Source organism: Haplochromis burtoni, unplaced genomic scaffold (genome assembly GCF_018398535.1).
Source record: "Haplochromis burtoni strain Fernald_Lab_line unplaced genomic scaffold, NCSU_Asbu1 Contig_301, whole genome shotgun sequence".
NCBI lineage: Eukaryota > Metazoa > Chordata > Actinopteri > Cichliformes > Cichlidae > Haplochromis > Haplochromis burtoni.
Window position 1 is genome coordinate 94,174 of NW_024582662.1, and position 25,522 is coordinate 119,695.

The 25,522-nt window shown below is 41.2% G+C and overlaps 1 protein-coding gene across 1 annotated transcript in view; it reads left to right on the forward strand.

The window, feature by feature from the left end:
• Window positions 1–25,522, forward strand: part of myo15aa (myosin XVAa) — a 48,254-nt gene that overhangs the window by 20,453 nt on the left and 2,279 nt on the right. The window contains exons 14-63 of the mRNA XM_042228079.1: window positions 122–217; window positions 645–776; window positions 866–991; window positions 1,110–1,187; window positions 1,282–1,436; window positions 1,527–1,572; window positions 1,656–1,780; window positions 2,895–3,012; window positions 3,228–3,403; window positions 3,754–3,838; window positions 4,075–4,128; window positions 4,286–4,367; window positions 4,682–4,812; window positions 5,006–5,101; window positions 5,639–5,874; window positions 6,020–6,210; window positions 6,655–6,727; window positions 6,856–7,047; window positions 7,141–7,253; window positions 8,928–9,019; window positions 10,139–10,274; window positions 13,428–13,492; window positions 14,673–14,810; window positions 14,921–14,981; window positions 15,843–15,990; window positions 16,092–16,185; window positions 16,287–16,407; window positions 16,513–16,628; window positions 16,749–16,808; window positions 17,073–17,148; window positions 17,264–17,379; window positions 17,478–17,596; window positions 17,810–17,951; window positions 19,494–19,605; window positions 19,713–19,787; window positions 19,940–20,142; window positions 20,410–20,534; window positions 20,660–20,723; window positions 20,853–20,925; window positions 21,117–21,190; window positions 21,293–21,375; window positions 21,471–21,601; window positions 21,682–21,776; window positions 22,084–22,161; window positions 22,322–22,418; window positions 22,536–22,696; window positions 22,960–23,093; window positions 24,281–24,414; window positions 24,789–24,922; window positions 25,216–25,356. Coding sequence (XP_042084013.1) covers window positions 122–217; window positions 645–776; window positions 866–991; window positions 1,110–1,187; window positions 1,282–1,436; window positions 1,527–1,572; window positions 1,656–1,780; window positions 2,895–3,012; window positions 3,228–3,403; window positions 3,754–3,838; window positions 4,075–4,128; window positions 4,286–4,367; window positions 4,682–4,812; window positions 5,006–5,101; window positions 5,639–5,874; window positions 6,020–6,210; window positions 6,655–6,727; window positions 6,856–7,047; window positions 7,141–7,253; window positions 8,928–9,019; window positions 10,139–10,274; window positions 13,428–13,492; window positions 14,673–14,810; window positions 14,921–14,981; window positions 15,843–15,990; window positions 16,092–16,185; window positions 16,287–16,407; window positions 16,513–16,628; window positions 16,749–16,808; window positions 17,073–17,148; window positions 17,264–17,379; window positions 17,478–17,596; window positions 17,810–17,951; window positions 19,494–19,605; window positions 19,713–19,787; window positions 19,940–20,142; window positions 20,410–20,534; window positions 20,660–20,723; window positions 20,853–20,925; window positions 21,117–21,190; window positions 21,293–21,375; window positions 21,471–21,601; window positions 21,682–21,776; window positions 22,084–22,161; window positions 22,322–22,418; window positions 22,536–22,696; window positions 22,960–23,093; window positions 24,281–24,414; window positions 24,789–24,922; window positions 25,216–25,356 — 5,703 coding nt within the window. The remainder of the gene's footprint in view (window positions 1–121; window positions 218–644; window positions 777–865; window positions 992–1,109; window positions 1,188–1,281; window positions 1,437–1,526; window positions 1,573–1,655; window positions 1,781–2,894; window positions 3,013–3,227; window positions 3,404–3,753; window positions 3,839–4,074; window positions 4,129–4,285; window positions 4,368–4,681; window positions 4,813–5,005; window positions 5,102–5,638; window positions 5,875–6,019; window positions 6,211–6,654; window positions 6,728–6,855; window positions 7,048–7,140; window positions 7,254–8,927; window positions 9,020–10,138; window positions 10,275–13,427; window positions 13,493–14,672; window positions 14,811–14,920; window positions 14,982–15,842; window positions 15,991–16,091; window positions 16,186–16,286; window positions 16,408–16,512; window positions 16,629–16,748; window positions 16,809–17,072; window positions 17,149–17,263; window positions 17,380–17,477; window positions 17,597–17,809; window positions 17,952–19,493; window positions 19,606–19,712; window positions 19,788–19,939; window positions 20,143–20,409; window positions 20,535–20,659; window positions 20,724–20,852; window positions 20,926–21,116; window positions 21,191–21,292; window positions 21,376–21,470; window positions 21,602–21,681; window positions 21,777–22,083; window positions 22,162–22,321; window positions 22,419–22,535; window positions 22,697–22,959; window positions 23,094–24,280; window positions 24,415–24,788; window positions 24,923–25,215; window positions 25,357–25,522) is intronic.

Genomic DNA, 25,522 nt, shown 5'->3' on the forward strand with positions numbered 1-25,522 from the left:
GGCATGATGATGAGACAGAATTACCATAAGAATTAGTGTATATGTGTGTGTGTGTGTGTGTGTGTGTGTGTGTGTGTGTGTGTGTGTGTGTGTGTGTGTGTGTGTGTGTGTGGGACAACAGGATCTGGTCCTCAACAGCTTCGAGCAGCTTTGCATTAATTATGCAAACGAGTACCTGCAATTCTTCTTTAACAGGATCGTATTCAGAGAGGAACAGGTGAGTCCACGTCACACTTCCCGATGAAAAGCACACACTCACGCACTTGTCCTATAACTATTGAGGACAAAAAATGCACATATTTGAGGCATCATATGCACGCAAATGGTTTTCATTAAGTGTAGATTAGTGGCATATAAACATGTGAATCCTTTGCTTAATTCAGGCATTGGCAACTTTCAACATCAAAACAGCCATTTTACCTCCTCCTACCAAACAGCAGGAGTAAAAGAGCAGCACTTGGGGGATGAGGGATAGACGGGTGGATGACAGATGTAACTGGGGGAGGATAAATGAATGTATTGCATATAGTATATGTATTAATAGGTAACCCTAACCTGTCCCTCATGAGCTGCAGGTTGCCAACATCTGGCTTAGGTAATAATGCAACTAATATTTTATGATCTTTTATGTGATCCTCTTGCAGGAGGAGTACAGCAGGGAGCAGATCCCATGGCAGGACATCACATTCAACGACAACCAGCCCTGCATCGACCTCATTGCCGCTAAGCCTCATGGGATACTGAGGATTCTGGATGACCAGAGCGGTTTCCCGCAGGTGAGGATGAGGAGGAAGTACTGACAGATTTTCAGATTCCTTATATGGATTATAAAACTGGGACTTTTGGTGTGGTAATTTGTTGACAGGCAACAGACAACACTTTTCTTCAGAAGTGTCACTATCACCATGGCAGTAATCCACTGTACATGAAGCCAAAGATGCCGGTCCCAGAGTTCACAATTAAGCATTTTGCCGGGCGGGTCACTTACCAGGTACTAAGCTCCTCACTGAGATTCTCTTGGCTAGTTTCATTGTATTATAATTCATTGAAGTATTGAAAATGTGGTGAACTGTAATGACAAACAGAGTGATCATCTGTCACTGATGCAGGTTTACAAATTCCTGGATAAGAACTACGATCAGGTGCGTCAGGATGTCCTGGACCTGTTCATTCAGAGCAAGAACAAGGTCGGCTTGGTCTTAAAACTTAATCTAATCAACACAATCGCTAAGCAATGTTTTTGTAAAGTCTGTATTAATCTGTGCATTTGTGTGTTTCCAGATGGTATCAAACCTCTTCCTGGTTCATGCAGAGGCCACGGGTCAGCAGAGAGGTCACATAAGGAAGAGCAGCACAGTCACCAGAAAATACCAAGCTCCCACCGTCAGCAGCAAGTTTCAACAGTCCCTGCTGGAGCTGGTGGAGAAGATGGAGAGGTGAAGTACACATGTTCTCTCTCAGATCATAATTGGTTTTTATTGTTTTCATTAAAAAAAAATTATCATGTTTTTGTTGTTCCATTTCAGGTGCAATCCTTATTTCGTTCGCTGCATTAAGCCAAATAACATGAAGGTATATCTTGAAGCGTCATATATCTAAAGTTATTTACCTGCACATACATTAGTGTTTCTGAGCTTTTGGACACCTGTCTTTAGCAACCAGGTGTGTTTGAGGACGAGCTGGTGAACAGCCAGCTGCGGCACTCTGGTGTCATGGAGACCATTAGGATCCGCAAAGAGGGATATCCAATCAGAATGCCATTCTATGTCTTCCTGTTCAGGTAACATGAACTCTGATCCTCAGCGTATTTGTTGAGTTTGTGAAGCTGTTCAGGACTTTGTGTTCCCAAAAAAATGAAGATAATTGAACTCACAGCTGAGGCAGAGGAGAACCTTCTATAACAGAAAATCCCAGCAATAACTGAGCAGACCGCGAAGTGGCAACTCATAGTTGATGCTCTTCTGATTTGCAAATATCGCATGTCATGCCTTATTTAAGCTACTTCAACTGGTCCACAGTTGCACGTGCCTCTGCAAGTCACTTTGCAACCCAACTTTAACTAATTTTCTTCTTCTCATGCTTTGTCTGACTTAATCAGTGTCATAGCTGCTGTCATTGCGCTGCTCTTTGGTGGGGTCTTGCTGCTGCCCTCCCAGTACAAAGCCATGCCACCAAAGTTTAAAATTTGAATTCATGTGTAACTTTGTTTATGGTGTTGTCTTATTTGGCAAAAAAATGAACTATGGAAGATTCTGTAACCACAACCATAAAAGCACACAAAAAGAATATTTCACACAATATACATTGACTATAAGGACACGTACACATTGTACCTACAGGAGCCTTTATTACATCCCATTATAAATCCACAGCCATTCATAATGTGTCTGTTAATGCGTCCATAATGCGTTTTCCTTCCTCCACCAAATTTTACAGTTGGCACAATGCAGTTTGGTGTTCAAACCCAGACTCATCCATCAGACTGCCTGATAGAGGAATGTGATTTGTTATGCCACAGAACAATTTTCCACTGCTCCAGAGTTCAGTGGTGGCATGATTTACTCCGCCTAGCACTTGGCATTGTGTCTGGTGATCTAATGCTTAAAGCATGGCCTTCAGCTATGGAGAGCCATGAAGTGAAGCTGCCAGTACTCCAAAAGCTTTGGTGTAAGTTGGCGACCCTGCTCTGTAACTTTGCATGGTCTGAGCTACTTTGGCTCCTAAACAATGCAACTGTTAAACAACAGTTTAACAGCTGATCGTGACCCAATACCTCTGTCCATATTACGTGTCTGAATTGCGACACAGTCAGTATCGATTTATATCAGTACTTCTTTTTTAAAAATCACTATTATCGACTGAGCACCCCTAATTTGAATGTGTGTCTCTGTCAGGTACAAGTCCCTGGCGGGGATACAGACACTTCCTGTGGCAAATGGAGAGAACTGTGTGTTGTTGCTCGGTAAACTGTGTCCTCTCCGACCAGGAGCCTACCATGTTGGAGTCACAAAGGTGAGCTTGTTCACATTAAGCCTCACAGTTAAAGACAGACCCAGCACCAACTGCTTGTCTAATGGCTGAGTAGAGATTGTTTTCCTGCTTTGTAGCTTGAAATTTGAGATACTATGGTTTGTTGGATCAATGTTATATCTTTTTTTTTTTTTTTTTGCATGAACTCACACGTGTGTTTGAATAATTGCACTTATATGTGTGTGTATGAATGGCAGTTGTTCCTAAAGGAGGACATCTACCAGCTGCTGGAGTGTAAGCGAGAGCGCTCTCGTCATCTTGCCGCCCTCACCCTGCAGCGTTACACTCGCATGTTCTTCGTCAGGAAACGCTACGTTGAATTCCGCAACAAAATCAGCAGGTTTCAGGCACACTGCCTAGGCTTCCTCGTTAGGTGAGGTGTCCCACAGAGATCTTACATTTTCAGTAGATTTTATTACAAAACAAAACGCAAATTCAGATTCTGATTGGAGTCCTGCATTCTTTCAATGTAATGATTCGGAATTCCAGTATGTGCTCAACCACATAGTTTAGGTTAAAAGGGCAGTGAGGTAAAGAAAATGTAAATTGTGTCTTTACATTAAAATCACTATAATTAAGAAATAAAGCTTTCAGTGAACTGTTGTGCTTGAGCTTGTAGCATGCTTGTGAAGTTTACCTCTGTGAATGTGGCAAATGTTAGGAAACAAGATCAACAGTCAGTGCGTTAGGATTCATTGTACTGAGATTCTCTTCATCTTCTAGGAAACGCTATGTGAAAATGAGGGAGAGTCTGGTCCGTTTCCGCTCTCTGGTCCACATGTATGTCAACCGGAAGCAGTACATTAAGGTACACTGAGATACTGTGGTTTGTAGGACTGATGTTTATACCTTCTGCATGTGATTTTTTTTTAAGTAACACGTGCATTTGATGCAGTGTCCTTTCAAACATCTTCATATTTTCTTCATTTCTAAGAAAATAATTTCAAATATGACCCACCCTTAAGCCTGCTTTGTGCTTTTGAGTCTTTCTGCTCTGGATTTACATTAAAACACTGACCGTGTGTTTTTGGGATCTCATTGAAGATGAAGTTTGAAGCCAGGAGGAAAGCAGAAGAGGAGAGGAGGAGGAGAGAGATGGTAAGATGAAGGACTAGCTAAGACAAGACTTCAATGAGAAAAGCATCCGTGTTTTTGTTTTTGCACACTGGCATGAGTTCAAACCAGCAGCCTATGTTAGAGCTCTTCTAACCTCATTGTTAGTTTGCAGATAGATTAAAAGTGGTGTTTCTTTCAGGAGCTGACCAAAAGGGAGGTGGTTAATGTGACTCACTTGGTGATCCCTGCAGAGCTAGGCGCTTTGCTGCAGACAGCAGGAGGTGTGTAGACGTCTGTCCGTCTTTCCCGTCAGTGTGCATCACATGCACATAGATTATTCATGTGTGTGTGAGTGCTCCAGCCAGCTGTTTGAATGTGTCTTATCTCATCAGCACTGACAGTATCAAATTAAGAAATGATACGAACAGTTCTGACAGGGTGGAGCAGGAGGCCCATCATCTAATAAATAAACCAGACACTGAAAAATTGTCAAGGAATGTAAAAAAGTTTTAGGATTTTGTACATGTACGTTTTTGGTGCTCTTGCATTACTCCTGGCTGACTCCTCGTTTAACCTTGTCTGTTACTCCCTTCAGTCCGGAGGGAGTTGCACTCAGACTGCCTGGCTCTGCTTCAGGCTCCTCATATCCAGGATGATGCTGAACTCACGTTGCCTCTGGACATCAACAACTACCCTTTCTTCCGCTATGTTCAGATTTACTTCAGGGTGAGATGCACGTGCATCAGCATGTCGTCATATGCTGTGTAACATACTGTGTATGTGCGTGGATACTCAGATTTGAGGACAGCTGTTGAAATTTGTGTTTAGATTTATCAGTTATAGCATCATTTTGAAAGGTTTTAGGTAGATTTGTTTGAAAAGCTGTTTATTAAACACAGCAAATCTTTTGTTGCTGTAGGAGCCAAAGTTTGGGATGTTGATGGCTCCTCTGGAGTCATCTCTGACCCGTGTGGAGGACGACCTGAGAGGGGAGGCTCTGGAGCTTTTCAACATGGTAGAGTGATCTTTGTTCTCCCCTTAAAAGGGAGAGACTATGTAAACTGTTCTTTTTGGTTGTTTGTCTGTCCGTCGTGCACAGTTTCGAAACATCGAAGAACTCGAGCTGATTTCAGTTGGGTGGAAATCGCCCCAAGGTCAAGGTCAAATGTGAAAATCAGTAAAAACCTTCCTATTACTTAAACATCAGTTTAAGTTGCCCATTTACCCTGAATATTCTTGAGCACTGTTAAAATGATAACAGTTCCACAGAGACACACTTGCATCATGTCATTATGCTACTCTCGTTACACAGAAGCAAACCATCCTCTAATTATGAGGTTCTGCTACTAACTGGGAAGCAAATAAGAAATTTGGAACATGTTTTTTACATTGTAAAAGATTTAACAGCAGAATAAAAAAGTCTCTTCTATTTTCTCGTGTTTTTAGGACAAACCTACAAAAACACACACAAATACGTCACCAGACTGCCATAAATCTGTAAAACCAACAGAGTTAGTTGTTACAGCTTTCACCTGGATTCTGTTTTCTTCAGGTATTACGGTTTATGGGGGACCCTCATCTGAATGGGGCGCAGGAAAACATGTTTGGGAATTACATCGTCCAGAGAGGCTTGTCTTCGCCAGGGTTACGAGATGAGATCCTGGCTCAGGTTGTCAACCAGGTGTGGAGGAACATAAACTCTGAGAATGCAGAGAGAGGCTGGCTGCTGCTGCTGGCATGTGTCTGCTGCTTCGCCCCATCAGCCAAGATGGACAAATATCTGCTCAAGTGAGAAATCATAAAATGACCTCACAACTAATTATTTAGCAAATAGTTTGAGAGGTAAAAAAAAAAAAACACATGTTAAGAAGCTATATGCTGTAAGTAAGAGACTTCTACTCCACTGTTGAACCTCATTTCACCTCTGCTCCAGGTTCGTGTCGGACCACGCTCCTGCTGGCTGGCAGGTGCTGCTGCAGCACAGACTCATCCAAGCGAATCAGAAGATGCAGCTGGGATCAGGCTCCGCCCCCGAGACTGCGCGGACGTATCCGCTGTCGCTGCTTGAGTGGACCGCCAATAGGAAGAAGGCTAACATGGTGTTGCACGTGCACTGTCTTGATGGTAATATCTCACCTGCTTAATGTTGCAATGTTCAACTTTTCATCGGTCTGCTTCTTTGCTCTTTTCCAAGAACTCCAAACGATTCAAGCAAAGTAAATAAAAAATTCACAACATTTTCCTTTACAATCAGTATCTAGTTTTGAGGTGCACAGAAAAAAACCAGGAGCTGTTCAAATATTTAGGAAGTCTTTCACACCCGGGGTCTAAACTGGCACACACCTCAGAGAAAAGAAAGAGGGACGACCTGGCATTGCTTTTATTGTGTAGGATCAATTACATCCCCAGATCATTGATTATTCATTGTCATTCAGGATCAGGTGATGTGACTGTGGGGCTCATGTGCTTTGTATTGCACAATTAACACAGTTTGTTAGTTAATGAGTGTAATTTAAAGCAGCAAAGGAACTATTTGTTGCATTTTTATTCATTTATCTCTCCCTGCAGGAGGGTCCTTCCTGTGTCCTGTCCATTCCTGGACCAATGGAGAGGATTTAGCAGGAAACATTCTGCGTCACAGGTTTGGTTTTGTATTTTTAGCTCCATAACATTTAATGTAAACATCTGAACATGCCATGATAATGTTTAGAGAGTAGTTTTAACACGTGTGTATAGATATTGTGAACATCTGAATCATGCATCTTGCAGGGGAGTGTCTGACTGGTGGAGGGGGAGTTCAATTCTGATGAAGGAGCAGGGTCAGTGGGTGGAGTTAGCTGGTCATGACTATGTCATGGACCTGATTGCAGATATGGAGCTTCCTATGGACTTCCCAAAGCAGAAGAGTTACTTCATCATCAGCACTGACAACCCAGCTAAAGTCAGAGCTAATGCCAGCCTGTTAGTATGCAAGATGCACACATGCAATTCATTACTCACGTGACTAAAGCTACACCACGTGGCACATTACTCCTCTCTCCTCTCATCTCTCAGTGCTTTGTTTGGCAGTGGCTTTGACTCAGATGAGGAGCTTCCTTCCTCCCTTCCTCTCAGCAGCAGCAGACCAGCCTACAGCCTGCCTGATTCAGATGGTTACTACAGCCACGGTACACACACACAGTTAACTCTTATCTGCATAACTGAATTTTTAAGCACTTACAAATTAAAGATTTTCAAATGATCTGATCAAATGTACAAACTAATCTTTCTGTGAATTGAAGCCCCCATCGGCTGTTGTTTTTAACTACTTACTAGCGTGTATCACTCCCAAACTGCTGAACCCAAAACTTTTATGCTCTTTGTGTTTAACAAATGCTTCAGCTGTGTTATAGATGAATCCCACCTGTCCAGATGTTTAAAGCTGAGTACCAAGGATGGCACTCAGAAAATAGCTTTTTTGAGTCGTGAAATCAGAGGTTTCAGGTTTCCAACTCACTCTGGGTTCCAAGAGATACAGTTAGCAGGATTATATGCAAATTTAAAACTTGTGCTAGTTTGAGTACACAGTCTATAAGAGGAACACTAATGAAGCAAGCTTGATCCTTGCATATTTGCCACTGCATTTTTGATATGCAAGAAAACACATGGATAGGCCTGCAGGGTGCTGTGAGTCTGTTTATGGACTGATGAGACTAAAGTGGACCTGTATTGACCTCTGGATGGGCTACGTGTGTGGTGTAGGAAGAGTAGGCACTATTTTACCATCATGACAGCCAATCCCTCTGATGTTCTTTGATGGGACTTAAAGAAAGCAGTGGATTCATAACTGAGCTGGATGCGTTTGGCTTCTTATTAGGAAATTACTGGAATGTCTTATTGTAGATTTTAACAGTTAAAAGGTGGCCAACAAAGTAATGTATTTGTTGATGATAACCTTTTTTGGAGAAGCTCATTAAAGCTTTAATTAAAGCTTTAATTTCAATAATTTTAATCACATGACCGGAATGTCTCTTACATTAATGCAGTTGAATAATTGTTTGTACAAGTTTCTGTATTTAAGTAGTTTTGTTTATTAGAGTTTTGGTTATGATGTATGCTCACCTATTCCTCACCACTGTGTTGTATGTTTCTAACTCTAATTAGTTACTTCCTGGTTCATTTTGCAAGCACTTGTTTTTCTGTGTCTTGTGTTTGTGTTTTCATTAGGTTATTGTCTTCGTTTCCCACATTATCTGGTGTGTTTGTATTGTGTGAGTCTCCATCTGTTCCTTGTCGCATCATCCAGGTTGTGTGTTTCCTTTGTTCAGTGTTTCCCCTACGTTTCCTAGTTTTGGGCCCTTTGCTTCAGCTGTGCTCTTGTTTTGTATCTTTGTATCATTTGAAAGCATTCAGCACTACAGCTGCTGTTTGAGTTTACACGCTGTTTCACGAGCCCTGGGTGTGGGTCCATGCCCTGCTTGTCACAGAGCTGCACTTTGGCAACAAAAATGGAAGAGTTGGGAAAGTTTGAAAGTCTTGTGATCTTGAAACAGTTTCCTGTGTGTTGTCCGAAGAGAGAGAGAGACGTAGATAAAAAGCTGGATCAGTTAATCAAGGTTTCTGCAACAAATGTGACAATCAAAACTGTGAAAAAACAATGAACTGACTTAGGTTGCATTTTTGAGAATAAGACATTTTGATCAGTGACTAACAACCTTTTCTCTACAGTTAAAGTAAACCTGATCACCTGATAAAACATGCTTGATTAAAAGAAAAAAAAAAATCAAACATGACAGTTTCTGTGCACTAAAAACACTGAAAATACAATGTTTAAAGCATTATTGCTGTTTGTCTGTTTTCAGAGTCAGAAACATTGAGCGAGGGTCAGCCTCAGAGAGGGATGGACCGCTACCTGGACAGCCTGTTTGACCCTGTGCTGTCGGACAGCAGCACGGTGAGTGCTCGTCCTGATTTCTCATAAACTACACATGTCAACCAACTATTTCCTCTGTGTTTTTAAAATTGCTGTAGTGCTATGAAACTAACACGCAAAATAGTAATAAATGATTGCTTGGTATAATCTTTTAAGTCATCTACCAGGTGAAATACTCGACAGATGACCATATTACTGCATTGCCACTGCTTTCATTTTGACAAAGACTTTTCACTATAAATGTGTCTATGTAGAGCTGCAAGTGCTTTCCTGCCACTGCAACTCAAAGCTTATTACTTCTTTGTTCAGTTATATTAATTATATTATAAGACCAATCAGTTAATTGCCGACCTAAAAGAAAAGTAATAATACAGGTGGATAGTTGTAGCTCTGTGTCATTGATCTGTCCTCTGAGTGTGAACAGAAGAGTGCTGATGGAGGAATTGAGCATGTGATCCTCGGCTTGTGTTTGGGTATGAATGGAGCACACGGGACGGCTGATTAGGTTACCGCGTGACCTACCGTATATGACCGCAGCAGCAGTCAGCATAAACGAGTCACCGTGTGGGGAAAAGATTCCGCTCATAGCTTCATCTTTTGTTTATTAGTGGAAACAAAACGAGTTCAGCGTCCTCATCACTCGGGTTGCACAGGAAAGGTTGCATCAGGAATGTTTTCGGGCTTTGAGTAGTATATATCAATGGCAATAGTTAAAATAAAAACATAATATCTGTGTTTGGCAGAAGTCTTGATAGACCTGTTTAGATTTTCTTGAGCGGTTTTGGCTTTAAAATCATCTGACACTGGAAACAAAGTAGCTGAGAATTTCAGTCAGCTCAGGAGAATGAGGTCTGTCATGCAGTGGTGAATTTTGTTGTAGTCCATTTAGTGTCTTTATGCTGGAGCCTCTCCTCCTGCGTGTACGGTACTTCCTGGAGAGTATACTGTTCCTGCAGCTCAGAGAGGGTCTAAATCAACCAATCCAGTTCACTCCCTCTTGCTTGTTGTCTTAGTCCCTCTCCTTCCCTCCCTGCTTCTGACACCTTTTCTTTTTCCACTTCATGCCCCTTAAACTCCAGTTTCTCAACTATAAGCATCCCTTTCCTTCTGCTGAGTCTCCTGCTGCTCTTTGCTCACCAGGACATGGAGAAGAGTGGAAGTTTGTCAGAAAGGATGAAGGGAGGAGGAGGTATAGGCATCACAGGAGAAGGAAGGGAAGAGGGAGAGAGTCGCCCAGCTTCCAGCCGGCCTTATCCACCAGGAATACATCCTGGAGGTAAACACTGAGTGCTGTGTGTGTTTGTTGTTATGTGTGTCAGTGCTGATTGGCCATATGTTTGTCTCTGGACTTCTATTTTTTTTGCTGCCTATATTTTGTGTCTAAGCGGATATTGCTGTTTCCAGAATTAGTGGCACCTTTCTCCCTTTTTGTCTGTGAATATTTTGCTGGACTTTTCATTTTCAGACATTTCTTTTGTCCTCACAGCTCACTCTCTCTGCACTGACATTAATAATTCAGCTTAACCTAAGCGCTCCTAAATCATTGGCTTTTGTCTCAGGCTAATAGAGTTTCCCTTTGTTTCTCCTTTGTAAGCTCCTCCTCAATAAATTAATAATAACGCATTTAAAATGTTTTGGTGATGCTTTATTATCAACCTACTTTCATTCCCATAGTAACAGGCAGACAGAGTATTTCTTTATTGGTATCTTAAAGGCAATGAACAGACCTGAACTTTAAAAGTTTAACTTTGAGCTGTTGGCTGTATTGACTGTCCTCATAGATAATACATTAAAAGCCATTCACTATAACAGGTGACTGTTATTTCTCTTAAACACCAGTCATTACAAATTGATCACTTTCCACACATCTAGTAATGTTACGTACCATTTTTACTGGCTCTTGTGTGCTTGACTGTAAAATTCCAGACTTTTTATTTATTATTTTACCTTCACAGTTTCCTCTTTTTTCCCCTCTAATGTACTGATGCCAGGCTTACGGCACTGAGCAAAAGTCACATAGTGACAATGCTGATGTTATACTGGTTTGATGTTTATCATCAGCAAACATGTTTGCTTTACTTCTAAAGCAGGGTATTGGACAAATTGAGATTTTGACCTGACATGTGTTCAAAACGCAAATCTAAAAAGAGGAAACCATACAGTATCAAACAGCACATACTGTAGAGAAATATTGGACGTTTAAGACCAACACTGATAACAATATTTGGTGATTTAAAAATCTGATATCCTGATATATCACCAATGCTTTTTTTCCCCTTTCAGACACATGAACAAACAGATTTCCCTAGCGCTTGCTTATTTACTTGCTTGCATATTTCCTGAGTCTGATTGGATAAACTGGTTGTTATGCTTATGGTGTTTCAAACATGTGTGTTGCCCTCTGCTGGACGACCTAAACAACGTCAACTCCCAGGACACGATTGAAGCATGTTTCACCTGTCTTTACTTTTTTGTTACATTCTCATTTGTCAGCCGTTATGTTATAAGTGTGACAAATAGCTGATATTGGCCAGTAATATCATTCCACTGATGTGCTCTAACAGTTACTACTACTTTACTCAATAGTAAAAATGTTAATTTTACAATGGCTCCAGCGTAAAGCTGAAAAATAAACCGAGCATTGGCATGAAACTAATTTCTGAGATTTGTAGAAAGACCCTTTGCAACAGTGTTAATTTTGACAGCAAATTTTGATTTAGTTGTAGTCACAGACTTGACTATGATGTCATTTAGTTTTAGTCGACTAAATAGCTCATGATGAAGTCAAAAGCTGCCCAGCAAATTGGGGAAGTTGGTTGTGTTTTCACTGATGAGATTTGCTCAACACGATTTACAAAGTGTCTTATTTTCCTTGCCATCAAATGTAAAATGTGTACATGTGTCTACTCTTCTCTTCCTCCCAAGCGTTGACATTTTGTCGTGTTTTCATGAGAATCAGGGAGCATGGGAGCTGGTTGTAGTTTCCCTGGGGCGGCTCAGACGTGCGTGTCCAACCTCACAGCACAAGATTAGTTCTGCTTGGATCACTTCCAAACTCGCTTTTCTGTACAACTTAATTAGTTCTGATTGGATCTCGTCTCTCCAGAATGTTTTCATCTTGTTTTTTATTTGTTGAATGCATCAATACATTTTATCATAACTTTTGTCATCCTGCATAAGTTTTTATTAAGTTATTGTTCTCATTCGAAAAAACAAGGTTGTTGATGAAAACTATGATTAAAATTATTTTTCAACATAATTAACACTGTTTTTCAAAGCGATAAATACAGCACAAACATCTTCACACCAGCACTGATACAGAGCAGAAAAACATAACAGCTTCTTCATACAAATTGTATGAATACAGACGTTGTTTGCTCAGCTTTAAGGACTTTTCTTGTCGTAGTCGTGTCAGCACCTGCCTGATAACAAAGACACGGAAAGTGCCTCATGGCCTTGAACAGAGTTTACAGTTAGATTTGAACCTGTTGCTTCCCATCTTCACACACGCACACACTTTGTACTCTTTGTACAAGATGTTACAGTCACATACCAGCAGACCACAGAGATTAGAAAAGCTGAAACAGGTTTTCCATTACACACTCAGCAGGATTTGTCTGGGTCAAAGTTGGGGAGTAATAAACACATTAATATTGATGTTCTATGAACCACGGCATCAGTGTGGCTAATAACGACCACTCTGACATATTTTATTTCTGAATCTGAACTTGATCGTACCTTGTTTGTCGTAAAATGTGAAATATTTCCCAGTCACTAACAATGTGTGGACTGACTGCCACTTAAGACCTGTCTATCTTCCTTTTCCCTGCCTGCTACTCCTCAAGCTGTGCCAGTGCTTCCAGTAGCAGGAGGAATGATGCCCCCAATCCCTGCTATGCCAATCCCCTCCCACCACCATCATCACGAGCAACATCAACAACAGCAGCAACAACAACAATACCACCAATATAACCGACCCCAACACCCCTACCACCGTCAGCAATCGTTTTCTGCCACCACTCCTTCTAGTCGTGTAGCACCCACGCAATCACCCACTCGCACCCCCGCTGCTGCCCCTGCTGTTGATACCGATGTCGCTTCCAATGTGTCTGTTGTCCCGGGTCTGCCTGCGGCGCCCTCACTCCCAGCCACGCCTGTGGTTCCAGGCTTGCCTGTGATGACAGGTGTGCCAGGTAGAATAAAAGGATGTGCGTTAGGTTTTCCAGCATGTTTGGCCTGAAGTGTTTGGGCATGATGGACTCCTTTATTTCTTTTTTCTTTAATTAAAGCCAGTTTCAAGTTTTTTTGTGTTTGTTTTTTATGTGGGGTTGCAAAGTTCATTCGTGTGGTTTGTTTTAAACAGATAATTCTGTTTCTTGTGCTCTTAGTGCAGCAACAACATAACAGTTATATGTTTGTGCTTCTCCAGGATCGGAGCAAGTGGTACTGACTCAGCAGCAACAAGCCATCATCAACCAACAAGCCATCATTCTGGTCTGACATCATTTCTCTGAACAACTCTGATATTAAAACCACTGTTCGTACTGGGCGATACAGTTCTGTGTAAAAGAGAGACTGTGCAACACTTACACCTAATGATTCAGTAGTTTGTAGGAACACATCTAGCAGCAATAACTTGAAGTAATCATTTTCTGTGTGACCGGTTTGTCACATAGTTGTGGAGGAATTTTGGCCCGCTCTTCTTTACAGCGTTGTTTCAGTTCACTGGGGTTTGTTTATGCTTTCTCTTAAGGTCACATCACAGCTTTTCAGTCAGGTTTCACTGGACCATTGCAACACATTGATTCTTTTCTTTTTCAGCTATTCTGTTGTAGATGTGCTGCTATGCTGGGGATCAATGTCCTGTTGAATGACCCGGTTTAGGCCAAGTTTTAGCTGCCTCATGTAGACAGACATCACATTGTATTTTTTTTCTGCACCAAAAATATGACACAACAATCTAGTTTTTTGTTTGTTGGTTTTTTAGACTTGTTCAGTATATTTCCAACTTTCCAACTTACCTAATATTCATATTTAACATGCTAACTGATGGCTGCAGAGGCTTACATGTAGCTCATGGGTGTTTGTCTGACCTTAACTCGTGAATGCACCAGAGCAGCAAAGCGCCAAAACATCTGATTTTATAGATGTGCTCACACTTGCTGATGATCAGCTAATCCATTACATTTGATTTGCTGCTACTTACCCTCTCAATTTCTATGGAAACATTAGACTGCACAGAGTCTTTTTCACATGGCTGTACGAGCAAATGAAGTATGATAAAACTGTCTTTATGCAGTCAAATGCTAAAAAGATAATGCTGCACTCTGAGCCCTTAAACTAATGTTTAAGTGAAAGATACCATAATCAGTACCACTTTCACATTTGTATGTCACAGTACACATGACGCTAAAGGCTGTACTACCAAAATACTTGGATAATCTAAGCAGTTAATTCATTTATTGAGTGAAAATTGACAACTTTACAAATGTACCACATTACTTTACTGACTCCTGACATCAAATGTCTTGCCTAAACAAATGATATCAAGTTACAAATTGACACAGTTAACCTAAACATTAAGTTAAGCCATAAAAGATGAATATGTTTTAAACATAGGTATAAACTGTTGTTTACTAAATATTGAATATATGTTGGATTGTTTGTGTTGCAGGCCCAGCAGATGACGATGCAGGCCATAGCAATCCAGCAGCAAATGTTGTCTTCTTTCCCCCCAGCTGCTCCAGCCCCACAGTCACCACCCTCATACTATCACGCGCACTCACAACAGCGCTCACGCACAGCCAGTCCTGTGAGTAAGCACACACGCTGCTGTGTTGATGTAACGTTCAATACACTTTATGCATGCAAATCTGAAATATAATCTTGAAGCCGTATCACTTATTGTTGTCTTTCCTGCAGACCAAAGAGAGTGAGGCATCTCCGCACAAGCCGAGCGCTGCCGCTGTTCAACGGAAAACGAGTATGTGGTACACTTGCTGTGCGGTTTCTGAATCAAAAAGGAGTGGAAATAAAAATATTGGTGCATTGCAGCATAGTGATTTGTGTTTGGAAAGCCCACTGCAATAATTGAAAATGCAGAATTGAGTAACTGCCCTTAAATAAGTATATGATTATCACTTTAAGGATTTCCCCCTGTGTGTCATGAGTCGCTGTGTGGCAGGCAGGAGTTGGACCCAAAATGCAGGCACTCAGGCATGAGGTTTAAACACAAAGAAACTCAGCTTTATTTGCTGGCAGGGGAAAGTCATAAAAAAGCAACCTAAACTAAACTGGAAACTCATAAACAAACCTCACAGTGAGACACAGGGAGATCCACACAGCATGAGGGACAACACAACACTGACTCAGAGAAACACAGGGTTTAAATACACTGGGAAGTAACGAGGGGAATGAGACACAGAAGGAGAGCACAGCTGGGGGAAATCAGAACTGACGAGACAAGGAAGCGTAATCTGAACACACTGAGATAAGACAGAGACCTTCAAAATAAAACAGGAAACACATAACACAGACTGAACAAAAGACACAGACTCACATGCAGGCACTACAACAGAGGGAACAGAGACGTGGGACCAGGGCAGACACAGACACTGACTGGACACGGGGATATAGCGGACAGGGGAGACAGCAACTAAGGATTACACAGAGTCAAACCATAAGACATAACTCTAACAAAGAAACCAAAGACTAGAAATGATAAATAATATATAAACTCAAAACCCTGGTTCAACGACCCAGGCATCCTAACACTGTGGCTACAGGGGTAAGGGATGAACCCTGAACAAACCGGGTTCGTGTGTAATCAAACTTTTTATTCAAGGTCCATCACGTGGCCCCCCTCCCGAGGATGTGGTCCGCTCCACTGTGAGTAACACTGAGCACTTGGACCCCAGCCATGATATCAAAGACATTATCAAACAGCACCAGCCTGAAGGCACAACATCTTCCTCTGGATCTCCCACGCAAAGGTTAACACACACACACACACACACACACACACACGATGATGTGAGATATTGACGATTGTCATACTCTGTGGTATTTAATCTGACTACTGTGGTGTGTGTAGGAGAAGTGATGGAAAGTTGTTTGGAAAGAAGCCAGACCCTCATGATGAAGCGATGGAGATCCTTAAAGATCAAATGGCAAACCCACCACAACCGGTATCCTAACTCCACACCTACCACACACACACATGCACACACACACACACACACACACACACACACGGCAAAACAATATCTAACCATTTTCCATATCTCAGACTCACAGAAAGACTTCGTCCGCCCAATCTAAAGAAGACAGGGGACACAAGACTAGCCAGAAAGCCAAGCCTCGCCCCCAAGGGCCATCTAGCTCCAACATAAGCCCCGCCCCTCCTCCAGGTAAATTTACACTGTAGAAATACCTGTGAATAAGCTCCAGATTAGACTGATACAGGTGTGTATTGTTCATGATATAAATAAATAAATGAATGTTCTTGCTTCCAGTCTCCAGAGAGTTGCCAGTTGAGGAGGAGATCATTCAGACTCAGCTCCACAGCAGAACCAGTGATGAATATTACACTTATTCCAACGTCCCGTGGAAACTCTACATGAGGAAAGAGGTTTGTTTTTACCTCAGTTTTTTTTTTAGCTAAGTACAAAAAATGGAGCTGTAAACCCCAACGTCAATATAATCATTTACATAAAAATACAGTTTATTTATGTCTGTCCTCCATTTACAGGTTTTTTATCCTAAAGAGAACTTGAACAATCCACTGATCCTGGATCTGATCTTCAGACAGGTTGGTTTATAAATCCAATAACTGTCAATATTCATCATCTTTATTTATTTTGCTTTTATGCAATTCTTTGTGTAAACTTGTGTAAATTATCATAGAGACCTCAGGGTGTCTTCCAGCTGGTCTAGTTAACAGTAATTATGGCAGTAGTTCAGATGGTCATGATTCATTAATATTAAAATGCTAAAATAGTGTCTGTGATGTAGTTATTTTTCACTCCAAGTGTTTCCCATTAGCACATTGCTATTCCTGGCTGTGTCTTCCCAGATTGTACATGACACCTTTTCTGAGGCTTGCATACGTATCACGCAGGAGGAGAGACAGAAGATGAAAGACCTGTTGGGTATGATGAAACTAGCATGCATGCTTTAAGGTTTATGACTTACTTGCATCTATGTGATGCTCTCTGTTGGTTCTCAGGAGTTCAAACCTTTACTGATCCTCTGTTTCTGTGACAGCGGGGAACAAGGTGGATCAGGTTTCAGGAACATACAATGAGAACGTGAAGAAGAAGGTGGTCACCGTGGCTAGAGACGAATGGGAGATCTACTTCTCTCGCCTCTTTCCAGCCTCTGTGAGCTGTTGTTTTGCTTGGCATAGATAAACTGAATTAATAAATAGTTTCATGTGTTTATATTGTGGTGTGTGTATATGGTTGTGTGTGTTTTCCAGGGCAGTGTCGGGACAGGTGTGCAGGTGTTGTCCGTGTCTCATAAAGGTATCAAGCTGCTGAAGATGGTGAAGAGCAGCTCTTCTGCTTCAGACTACTTCAGAGTGCTGAGGCCTTACAGGTGAGTCTCATGCAACATATTCCTGTTAAAAAACCCTGTAAGTTAGATTGTTTTAAATGCATTTTCTTGTTTTAAAAACACAAATCAGATGCTAAAAAGAAGATCTGGCCATAGATCTTATTTAACTTTCTGTGTATACATGTCAAATGCCTGATTGCTTTGAACTATGACTTTAAGTTGACTTCCTGGTTTGGCATATCACTTCCTTTGCAGCTATTCAGACATCCTGTTTGTGTCTATTCCATCTAAGAACATGCTTGAGTTCAACCTGACTAATGAGAAGCTGATCTTGTTCTCCGCCAAAGCCCCGCACGTCAAGCATATGACCGACTACTTCCTCACAGAGCTTAAGAAGGTCAGAGGAATGTTGTCAGTGTCTGCGTGTGACGAAGTGTGAATTATGAATGGATGAGTTTTTGTAATGCACACTGATTGGCACAATTAAATTAGATAACATTACTGTGTAAAAAAACCTCATATAATATTTTTTTAATATATGTATGCATGGGCTTTACGCCATGTCCTCTTTGATTTGAGTGTTTTTTTTATTAACTTTCTATTTATTTATTTTTTTACTTTAAAAAGATGAAAATTCAGGTGTAATCCAAATTTATACTGATGCCATAACATTGACATCTAAGCGCGTTCACAGGGTGTGTAGTGCTCTTTATCCACGTGTGAAACTGGCTCAGTTTTCAGTGTCTTAAAATTATGTGCAAAATTTTTTTTTTTTTTAATATTTTGCTTCCAAGAAGCCAGACTTTCTTGTATTTTTTAAAAGTGGTTTTGAGCAATACTTTTAGAGTTTTTCTTTGGACATTTTCTTCTTTTCCCCTCATTTTCACTCCTTGTATCTGACCATTTTCAGAGGAATTTTTTGTTTTGTTTGTTAAGCCACTTAACACTGACCTCTGAATCATTCAAGCACCAAAAAAGGCGCCTGAGTCAAAGGATAAGTCTGTATTTTGTCTACATGTGACACACAACTTAGCAAAAAAAAACAACAACAAAAAAACCAAACAGGCACTTTGTTTCTAGCAGCCTGTAAAAAAAAATCCCCATTTCTGGAGCTGAATCTTATAAAAATTCCAAAGACAACAGACATGAAATAGCAATTAGCAATTTTACACCAAACAGGTCCTTCCCAAAGAGCTGCTAGCTGAAACCTGGGTGTATACCGGCATGGTGTGCAGTGTGTCCTGACACGTGACCTCATCAGAAATGGTCTGAGTGGAAGCCATTCTTAAGGAACGGAAATGGGGAGAAAAGACTGAAGTGTGCCAAATAACCCAAGAAGTGGACTAAAAGTCAGTGACAACAGGTGTTATGCACTGATGAATCCACATTTCAAATGATCGGTTCAAATCATCATCAGTATGTACGGAGGAGGAGGTCGAGTTAGATGTACAACACTGAGCGTCTCCAGCCATCTAAAGCATGGTGGAGGCTCCGTCATGGTTTGGAGCTGCAGACTACTTAAACAAAGCTTGCCTGATGATTTCAGTCTGTGCTGAAGAATAAAAATGGTCACACAAATCCTGTATTTCTTGTATGCTTGCACATGTTTCAATAAATCAATGCACATATTTCCCATTTTCTTTGTAAAATACAAAACCATGAAGTGTGGCTTAAGACTTTTATACAGTACTGTATTATATGGCACTTTAACTATAAAATATCACTACCTTCATTTCTTTATTTTTTACTTATGGAGATGTGATCAGTACGCAGGAATAACTATTTAAGTTTATAAACTTTAAAACAAACCTACAGTGAGTAGCGCTGACAAACCCATGAATTCAAAGTGGACATTAAGCAGTGAGTGAGGAAAAGGATTTTCTTGGCACAAATGTTCTTTGGCTCTCTGCTGGATGTCAGCGTGCCCTGTCTTTGTCAGGACTCGGAGTATGTGGTGGCAGTGAGGAACTACATCACTGAGGACAGGACTCAGCTCAACTTCCACAAAGGCGACATCATCAGACTCCAGCACATGGACGGACTGGAGGCTGGTGAGATACAGGAACAATCCAACACTGAAAATTGTCACAGTGATAGATCTGCGTTCTGCCTCTGAATTATTTCACAGTGCCCATTTCATTGTGTGGTTGTATCTCAGGTAAACGTTATGGCTGCATTGTGAGGAAGAAGGTGATGCTTCTGGAGGAGCTAAAGAGAAACACCGCTGAGTTTGGTGCGTGTGGCGTGACCTTTCTTATTCTAGCTTTCTTCTAACATTTTGGAGTTTATTTATGTTGGTTGTGTGACGCAAAATATTGACGACATTGAAGAGTCTTTATTTTGTGTGCAACCTTTTACTTATTTTGTGTGTGTGCATGTGTGTAGGCTGGCGGTTCGGCGCCGTGTATGGAAAGTCTGGAGTGTTCCCCAGCGAGTTCATCCGTCCTGTGGCTGCTCCGGACTTCTTGGTCCTGCCTCCTGAACGCGTGGAGCCCCGAGACCGGCAGGGACGAGTCGCTGCCTCTGCTGCTGTTGCCGTTGCGATGGGCTCAGCTGTAGCTGCTCATGAGCTCGACCTCTCTACCGAGGTGCTAACTGCATTTTTTTACTCTTTTTTTTCTGCTTTTTCAAGCTTCCCACTGTCAGAATAATAGATTAAAGGCTAGTGTAACCTACAGAGCTCAACATGAAAAGTACCCTTACATTATGGTATTAGCCAGTGTTTATACAGCATACATTGGAATGCTTTGGTTAGCAGAAATGGAAATATTTTTTAGATAATTACACTGTTGGTGCTCCCAGTAAGTGGCACTCTTGCTTTTGCTCTTCATGCTGTGGATTTATGTGTGTCTCAGGTAGTGAATGAGATCTATGGAGACAGCCTGGGTGTCGAACTGGACGACCTGCCTCTGCACAGCAGCCAGTACCACATGGTTGAGTTTGCCAAGAAGTACTTCCGAGAAGCGCAGAGGAACAGGAGGTCAGACACACACATGTGCAGTGTCAAAAACAAAAAAGAGTTAGAAGGGTTCAATGTAAAGCTAAAATTTGCACTTACGGTGATAAATAAATAACCAAGAGTTGATTGTCTGCTTTTCCCCACAGTGATCAGAAAGCGAAAAAGGGGAAGGAGCCCAGGGACCCTGCTGACATGGTCAAATTCTCCAAGGTAATTCAAATCACAATCATGTCTCTGTGTTCAAATATGTAGGATATGTTTCTCTGTGCCTGTGCACAGACATCTAAAATGTTTTTCTTGCCATCGTGTTCTGGTTTAACATCTTGTTTCTCTTTCTAGTCTCCAATCCAGGAGTCACTGATCGACTTCTCAGACAGTGGGATGAACCGAGTGGCTGCTGACATCTTCTTAGGTGAGAGCAGAGTGTGGAAACGAAAAGAAACATAGGAGGTTGAAGCAGAAGATAGCAGCATAAAATACGCATATAATTCGTGTTTCTTTGTGTTTATTTTTAGTTTATTTTTAGTATAAAAGCATTAATGTGCTTTAAACGAAATACATCCGAAAAGATGTGGTCCAGCTCCTTCTGTTTCTTTTGCCCAGCTATAATGAAGTTTATGGGAGACTTCCCAATGAAAGGCCAGACCGAGCAGGACCTGGTCACCACTATATTAAAGGTATGCTTACATCAGCAAATTGTCTATCCATCGTAATACTAAGACGAGGTCTGTGTGTGTGATTTTATGTTTTTCTTCATGCATGTGCTTAAACAAATCTAGTTAAGTGGTGACCATGGCCTGATGAAGGATGAAGCCTACTGCCAAGTGATGAAACAAGTTACTGTCAACACCAGCTCCAAACCGTAAGGCTTCCAGCGCTCGCTTGTTCTTAAAGAGCGGTGACATGATCGTGGAGAGGCTTTAATCTGTGGCTGTGTGCGCGCTTCTCTGTGTGCAGGGACAGCTGTCAGAGAGGATGGCGGCTGATGTATATTCTCACATCTTTCCATCGCTGCTCTGATGTTATGAAGCCGTTTCTGTTGACGTTTCTCCAGGATGCATGTGCCAGCCCTGGTTTGCAATACCAAGGTGGGCATCGTGTTCATCAGTCCATCTCTTTTGATCTTCACTGGTCTAAAGTGTTTACTAGCTGCTCTTCCAATTGACAGGTATTGCCAAGGCATGCGAGCAGAATCTGAGGAGGACTTTTCAGTATGGCGGGCGTGTGCAGTATCCCAACAGCATGGAACTCAAAGCAATGATGGTTAGTTTGTAAATAAGCTACACAGTGTTCCTTTGTGGCTTGAAATATGTCAAAATTGTAGGGATTGCTAACATTTATTAACTTAAAGTGTCAACAGGTGTTTAAAAATACGGAAAAACAATCGCGATAGTCCTGTATAGTCTCCTTTATCAGGTAGATCAGGCCGTGCTAATTAATCTACAGCGATATCTTTCATATTGTGCTGTCTGTCTGTCATGTTCAGATGTGACTTTGCTACATGACTTCTCAGTAACAGCTGTGGATAGCAGTGTGTGACGTTTCCCTCTGATTTGTTGTCCGTGTACAGGCCGGGCGTAGCTCCAAGAGACAGCTGTTCCTGCTCCCAGGTGGCATCGAAAGGCACTTAAAAATCAAGACATGCTCTGTGAGTGGAAAACACACACACACACACACACACACACACACACACACACACACACACACACACACACACACACACACACAGAATGGCTGCAGTCTCTAAATGTAAAACACAGATGCCGAATTTGTAGCCTGTAGTGGCATATTTGCTTTTTCCTTATCAGGTTGCTTTGGATGTGATCGAGGAGCTTTGCTTTGAGATGGGACTCCAAAGAATGGAGGCACTGGATGAACATGCCGTCTTTCTGGTCACACACAAGGGTAACAAGGATCTCTTGTTTTAGTGGAGCTCTAAAATGCTAACATTTCCTTTTGCCGAGTTAGATATTGTGACACGTTTTGGATAATAGATGGTTACTAAAGTGTCTTTCTGTGTAGGTCAGAATGTACGTCCCCTGAACAAGCGAGAGTACATCCTGGACATCGCTACAGAGGCCGAGCCTGTGGATGCCAACTACAGTCTTTGGTTCAGACGGGTTATATGGAGTCTAGCTCTCAAACTTGACAATGAACTTTATGTCACCATGCACTATAACCAGGTATAAATCTCATTTTACAGAGCTGTAGATTGAAGCAGTCCTGAAATTTTAGCTCACGTGCTAAATATATGTCACATCCTAATATTTCATTGGATAGTTGACCTCTTTTTTTTTGTGGCCACATACGTCATCACCACCTGATGAGGGGTTTTTTTTGTGGTCGGGCGGTGTGCATAGAAGTACATCTTGTTTCGTCTTCTCATCAGTTGATATTTGTCATAGAAACAAGACGGACTAATGCACATTGTGCATCTCTTTTCAAGGTGTTGCCAGACTACCTGAAGGCCTTGCTGAGTGTGGTTCCTCAGGGTAAGCCCAGTGAACAGCATCTGCAGCAGATTACCAGGCTGGCTGCCCTACAGCATCGTGCCAAAGACACCATCTACCTCCCCACCCTGTAAATATATCCATTTGTTGTTGGAAACCTTTTGCATGCTAATGTACCAACTCACACTTGCATATCAATTACTTTTGGGCAAGTTACTAGTGATACAAGGGACAAATTAAAGGTAGGTTTATGTTGATTTTTTGTCACCCATCATATCTAATCATATCTATGCAATCAACATGTGACTGAAGTGCAGACTTTTAGCTTTAATTCAAACGGTTTAATGAAAGTGTTCCATTCACTTTTTAGGAATTAAATTGATTCAAAGTGATTTAAATTAAAGTTATCTAAAGAAACCAGTGATTGAGACTTTTAGTAGCTTAATTTTTTCCAAACAGTAAGACATGGCTGACTTACAGAAGAGCACGTTTGGCCCAGATATCCCTTTTCTACTATTTCTGATATTGTGGCTATATCACAAAGGGCTGAGAAGGTTGCTGCTGCATCCAGGGACTAAGTTAGTTACCTAAGGGTTTTTATATAACAACACTCTTTAAAATGTAGTAAGACAATAATAGTAGACCCAGGACTGAACCTTGGGGAAACCTACAGGTTGGAGAAGCAGTGGAAGAGAATGTACGGTATCCCTGAGAGGTCAAACGTACTGCAACGTAAAAGAACACAAATAGAAAAATGTTCCAAAAGCACACAAAACACAATGAAAATTCATCAGGTTAGACCATTACATGGTATGTTGAATAACTAATATAAAACATTAATCTACAGTGTTATATGTATCATTCAATTACAACTTTACTTCCTCACAACAGCTACAAATCCTCAGGTTCTGTGTCTCAGTCGAATCCTTTGGATGTCTCTGTTTCTCTCATTTCCACAGCTGTTCTGTAAGATTTTCTGCTAAAAAAAAACACTTCTGTTGTGTTTTGGGAGCTTTTTTCCCCCCAACTTCCACTGTGCTATTTATCTTTTTATTTTTTATTTTTGCTTTACATCTGTTGTGTGTTTCTTTTTTAATTTCATTGTGCATTTTTGTGTTTTTATGTGCTTTTGTAGCATTTTTGTATTTTTCTGGCCTTTTCTTATGCTGCAGTCTTTTTGACCTCTCAGGGCCACCATACTCTGCTTTGCACATTGTCGGCTTGCACAGAAAAATACACCTAACATGCACATGTATAATTTGATCTGCTGTCTCTCAATTACACCTTGTTCCCTCTTTGTGTGTGCGTGTGTGTTAGCCGTGAGGTGCAGGAGTGTATCCCTCCGCAGTTCTACAGCAAAACGGGTTCACAGCAGTGGCTGAACATGACAACACAACAAATGCAGCAGGTCCAGCCCTTAAACCCAAACCAGGCCCGTGCGCAGTTCCTTGGTAAGACAACAGTTCTTTGTGAGTGTGAAAGATACTCACAATTTGGCCATTTAACTTTTACATATGTCCTATAATATTAATAACTTTTGTATTGTTAATAGCAAAGCCCATTGCATGTTCTGTCACAATTCTATTAGGATAAACATCTGAAACATCTGGTAAACAAAAAAAAAGGCTTATTCTGATCCCAAATAGCAGTTCTAAGTTGATATGAGTGCAACAAGGTGTCTTCTTAGAGCATTTTTGTTGGACCAGTGGGAAAGAAAATGTTCAAAAGCACGCTGAGTTGTCACAACATTTTCTGTAAACATCTTTACCTCGCAATTTGAATGCGGCAGCTTATCAGAAGTGAGCTTTGGTGTGTTTTTGCCCAGGTCTGGTCAGTGCCTTCCCCATGTTTGGCTCCTCCTTCTTCTACATCCAGAGTTCTGGCTCTTCGTCCGTCCACGCCCCATGCATCCTGGCTGTTAATCTGAACGGGCTTCATTTTCTTAACAAGGATACACATGTGAGTCAAACAAGCATTTTACCCTTTTACTGATCTATTGTGATTGAAAAATACAAAAAAGGCAGGAATTTTATTATATTTCAACAAAGCTTTTGGCTCCCTCTCTTGGTTATGGTGTTTACTGGCTCTCCCATCCATCACTTTTTAATAAAATCTAAATTACAAATAAAAAAAAAATCTGTGCAAGAGAAAATATAACCTTTAAAACTTGAGATATTTAATTTTATATTTTATGTCTGTGTGTCCCCTGAATGCCTATTTATATGCACATTGGTGTGTTTGTGTGTGATTAGGAGACTATGGTGCGTTTTCCTCTGAAGGAGATTCAATCAACTCGCACTCAGAGGCCAACATCTGGCTCCAGTTACCCATATGTGGAGATCATGATAGGAGACCTGCTTAACCAGCGTGTCACACAGCTGCAGCTGGAGCAGGTGGGTGTATAAGACATAGATGGAAGATTTAGATGTGTGTGTGTAACAGTGTCTGTATTTACAGTGACACATTTCTGCAGTCAACATGTGACTGAGGTGCAGACTTTTAGCTTTAATTCAAGGTGTTTAATGAAAGTGTTGCATCAACTTTTAAGGAATTAAAGTG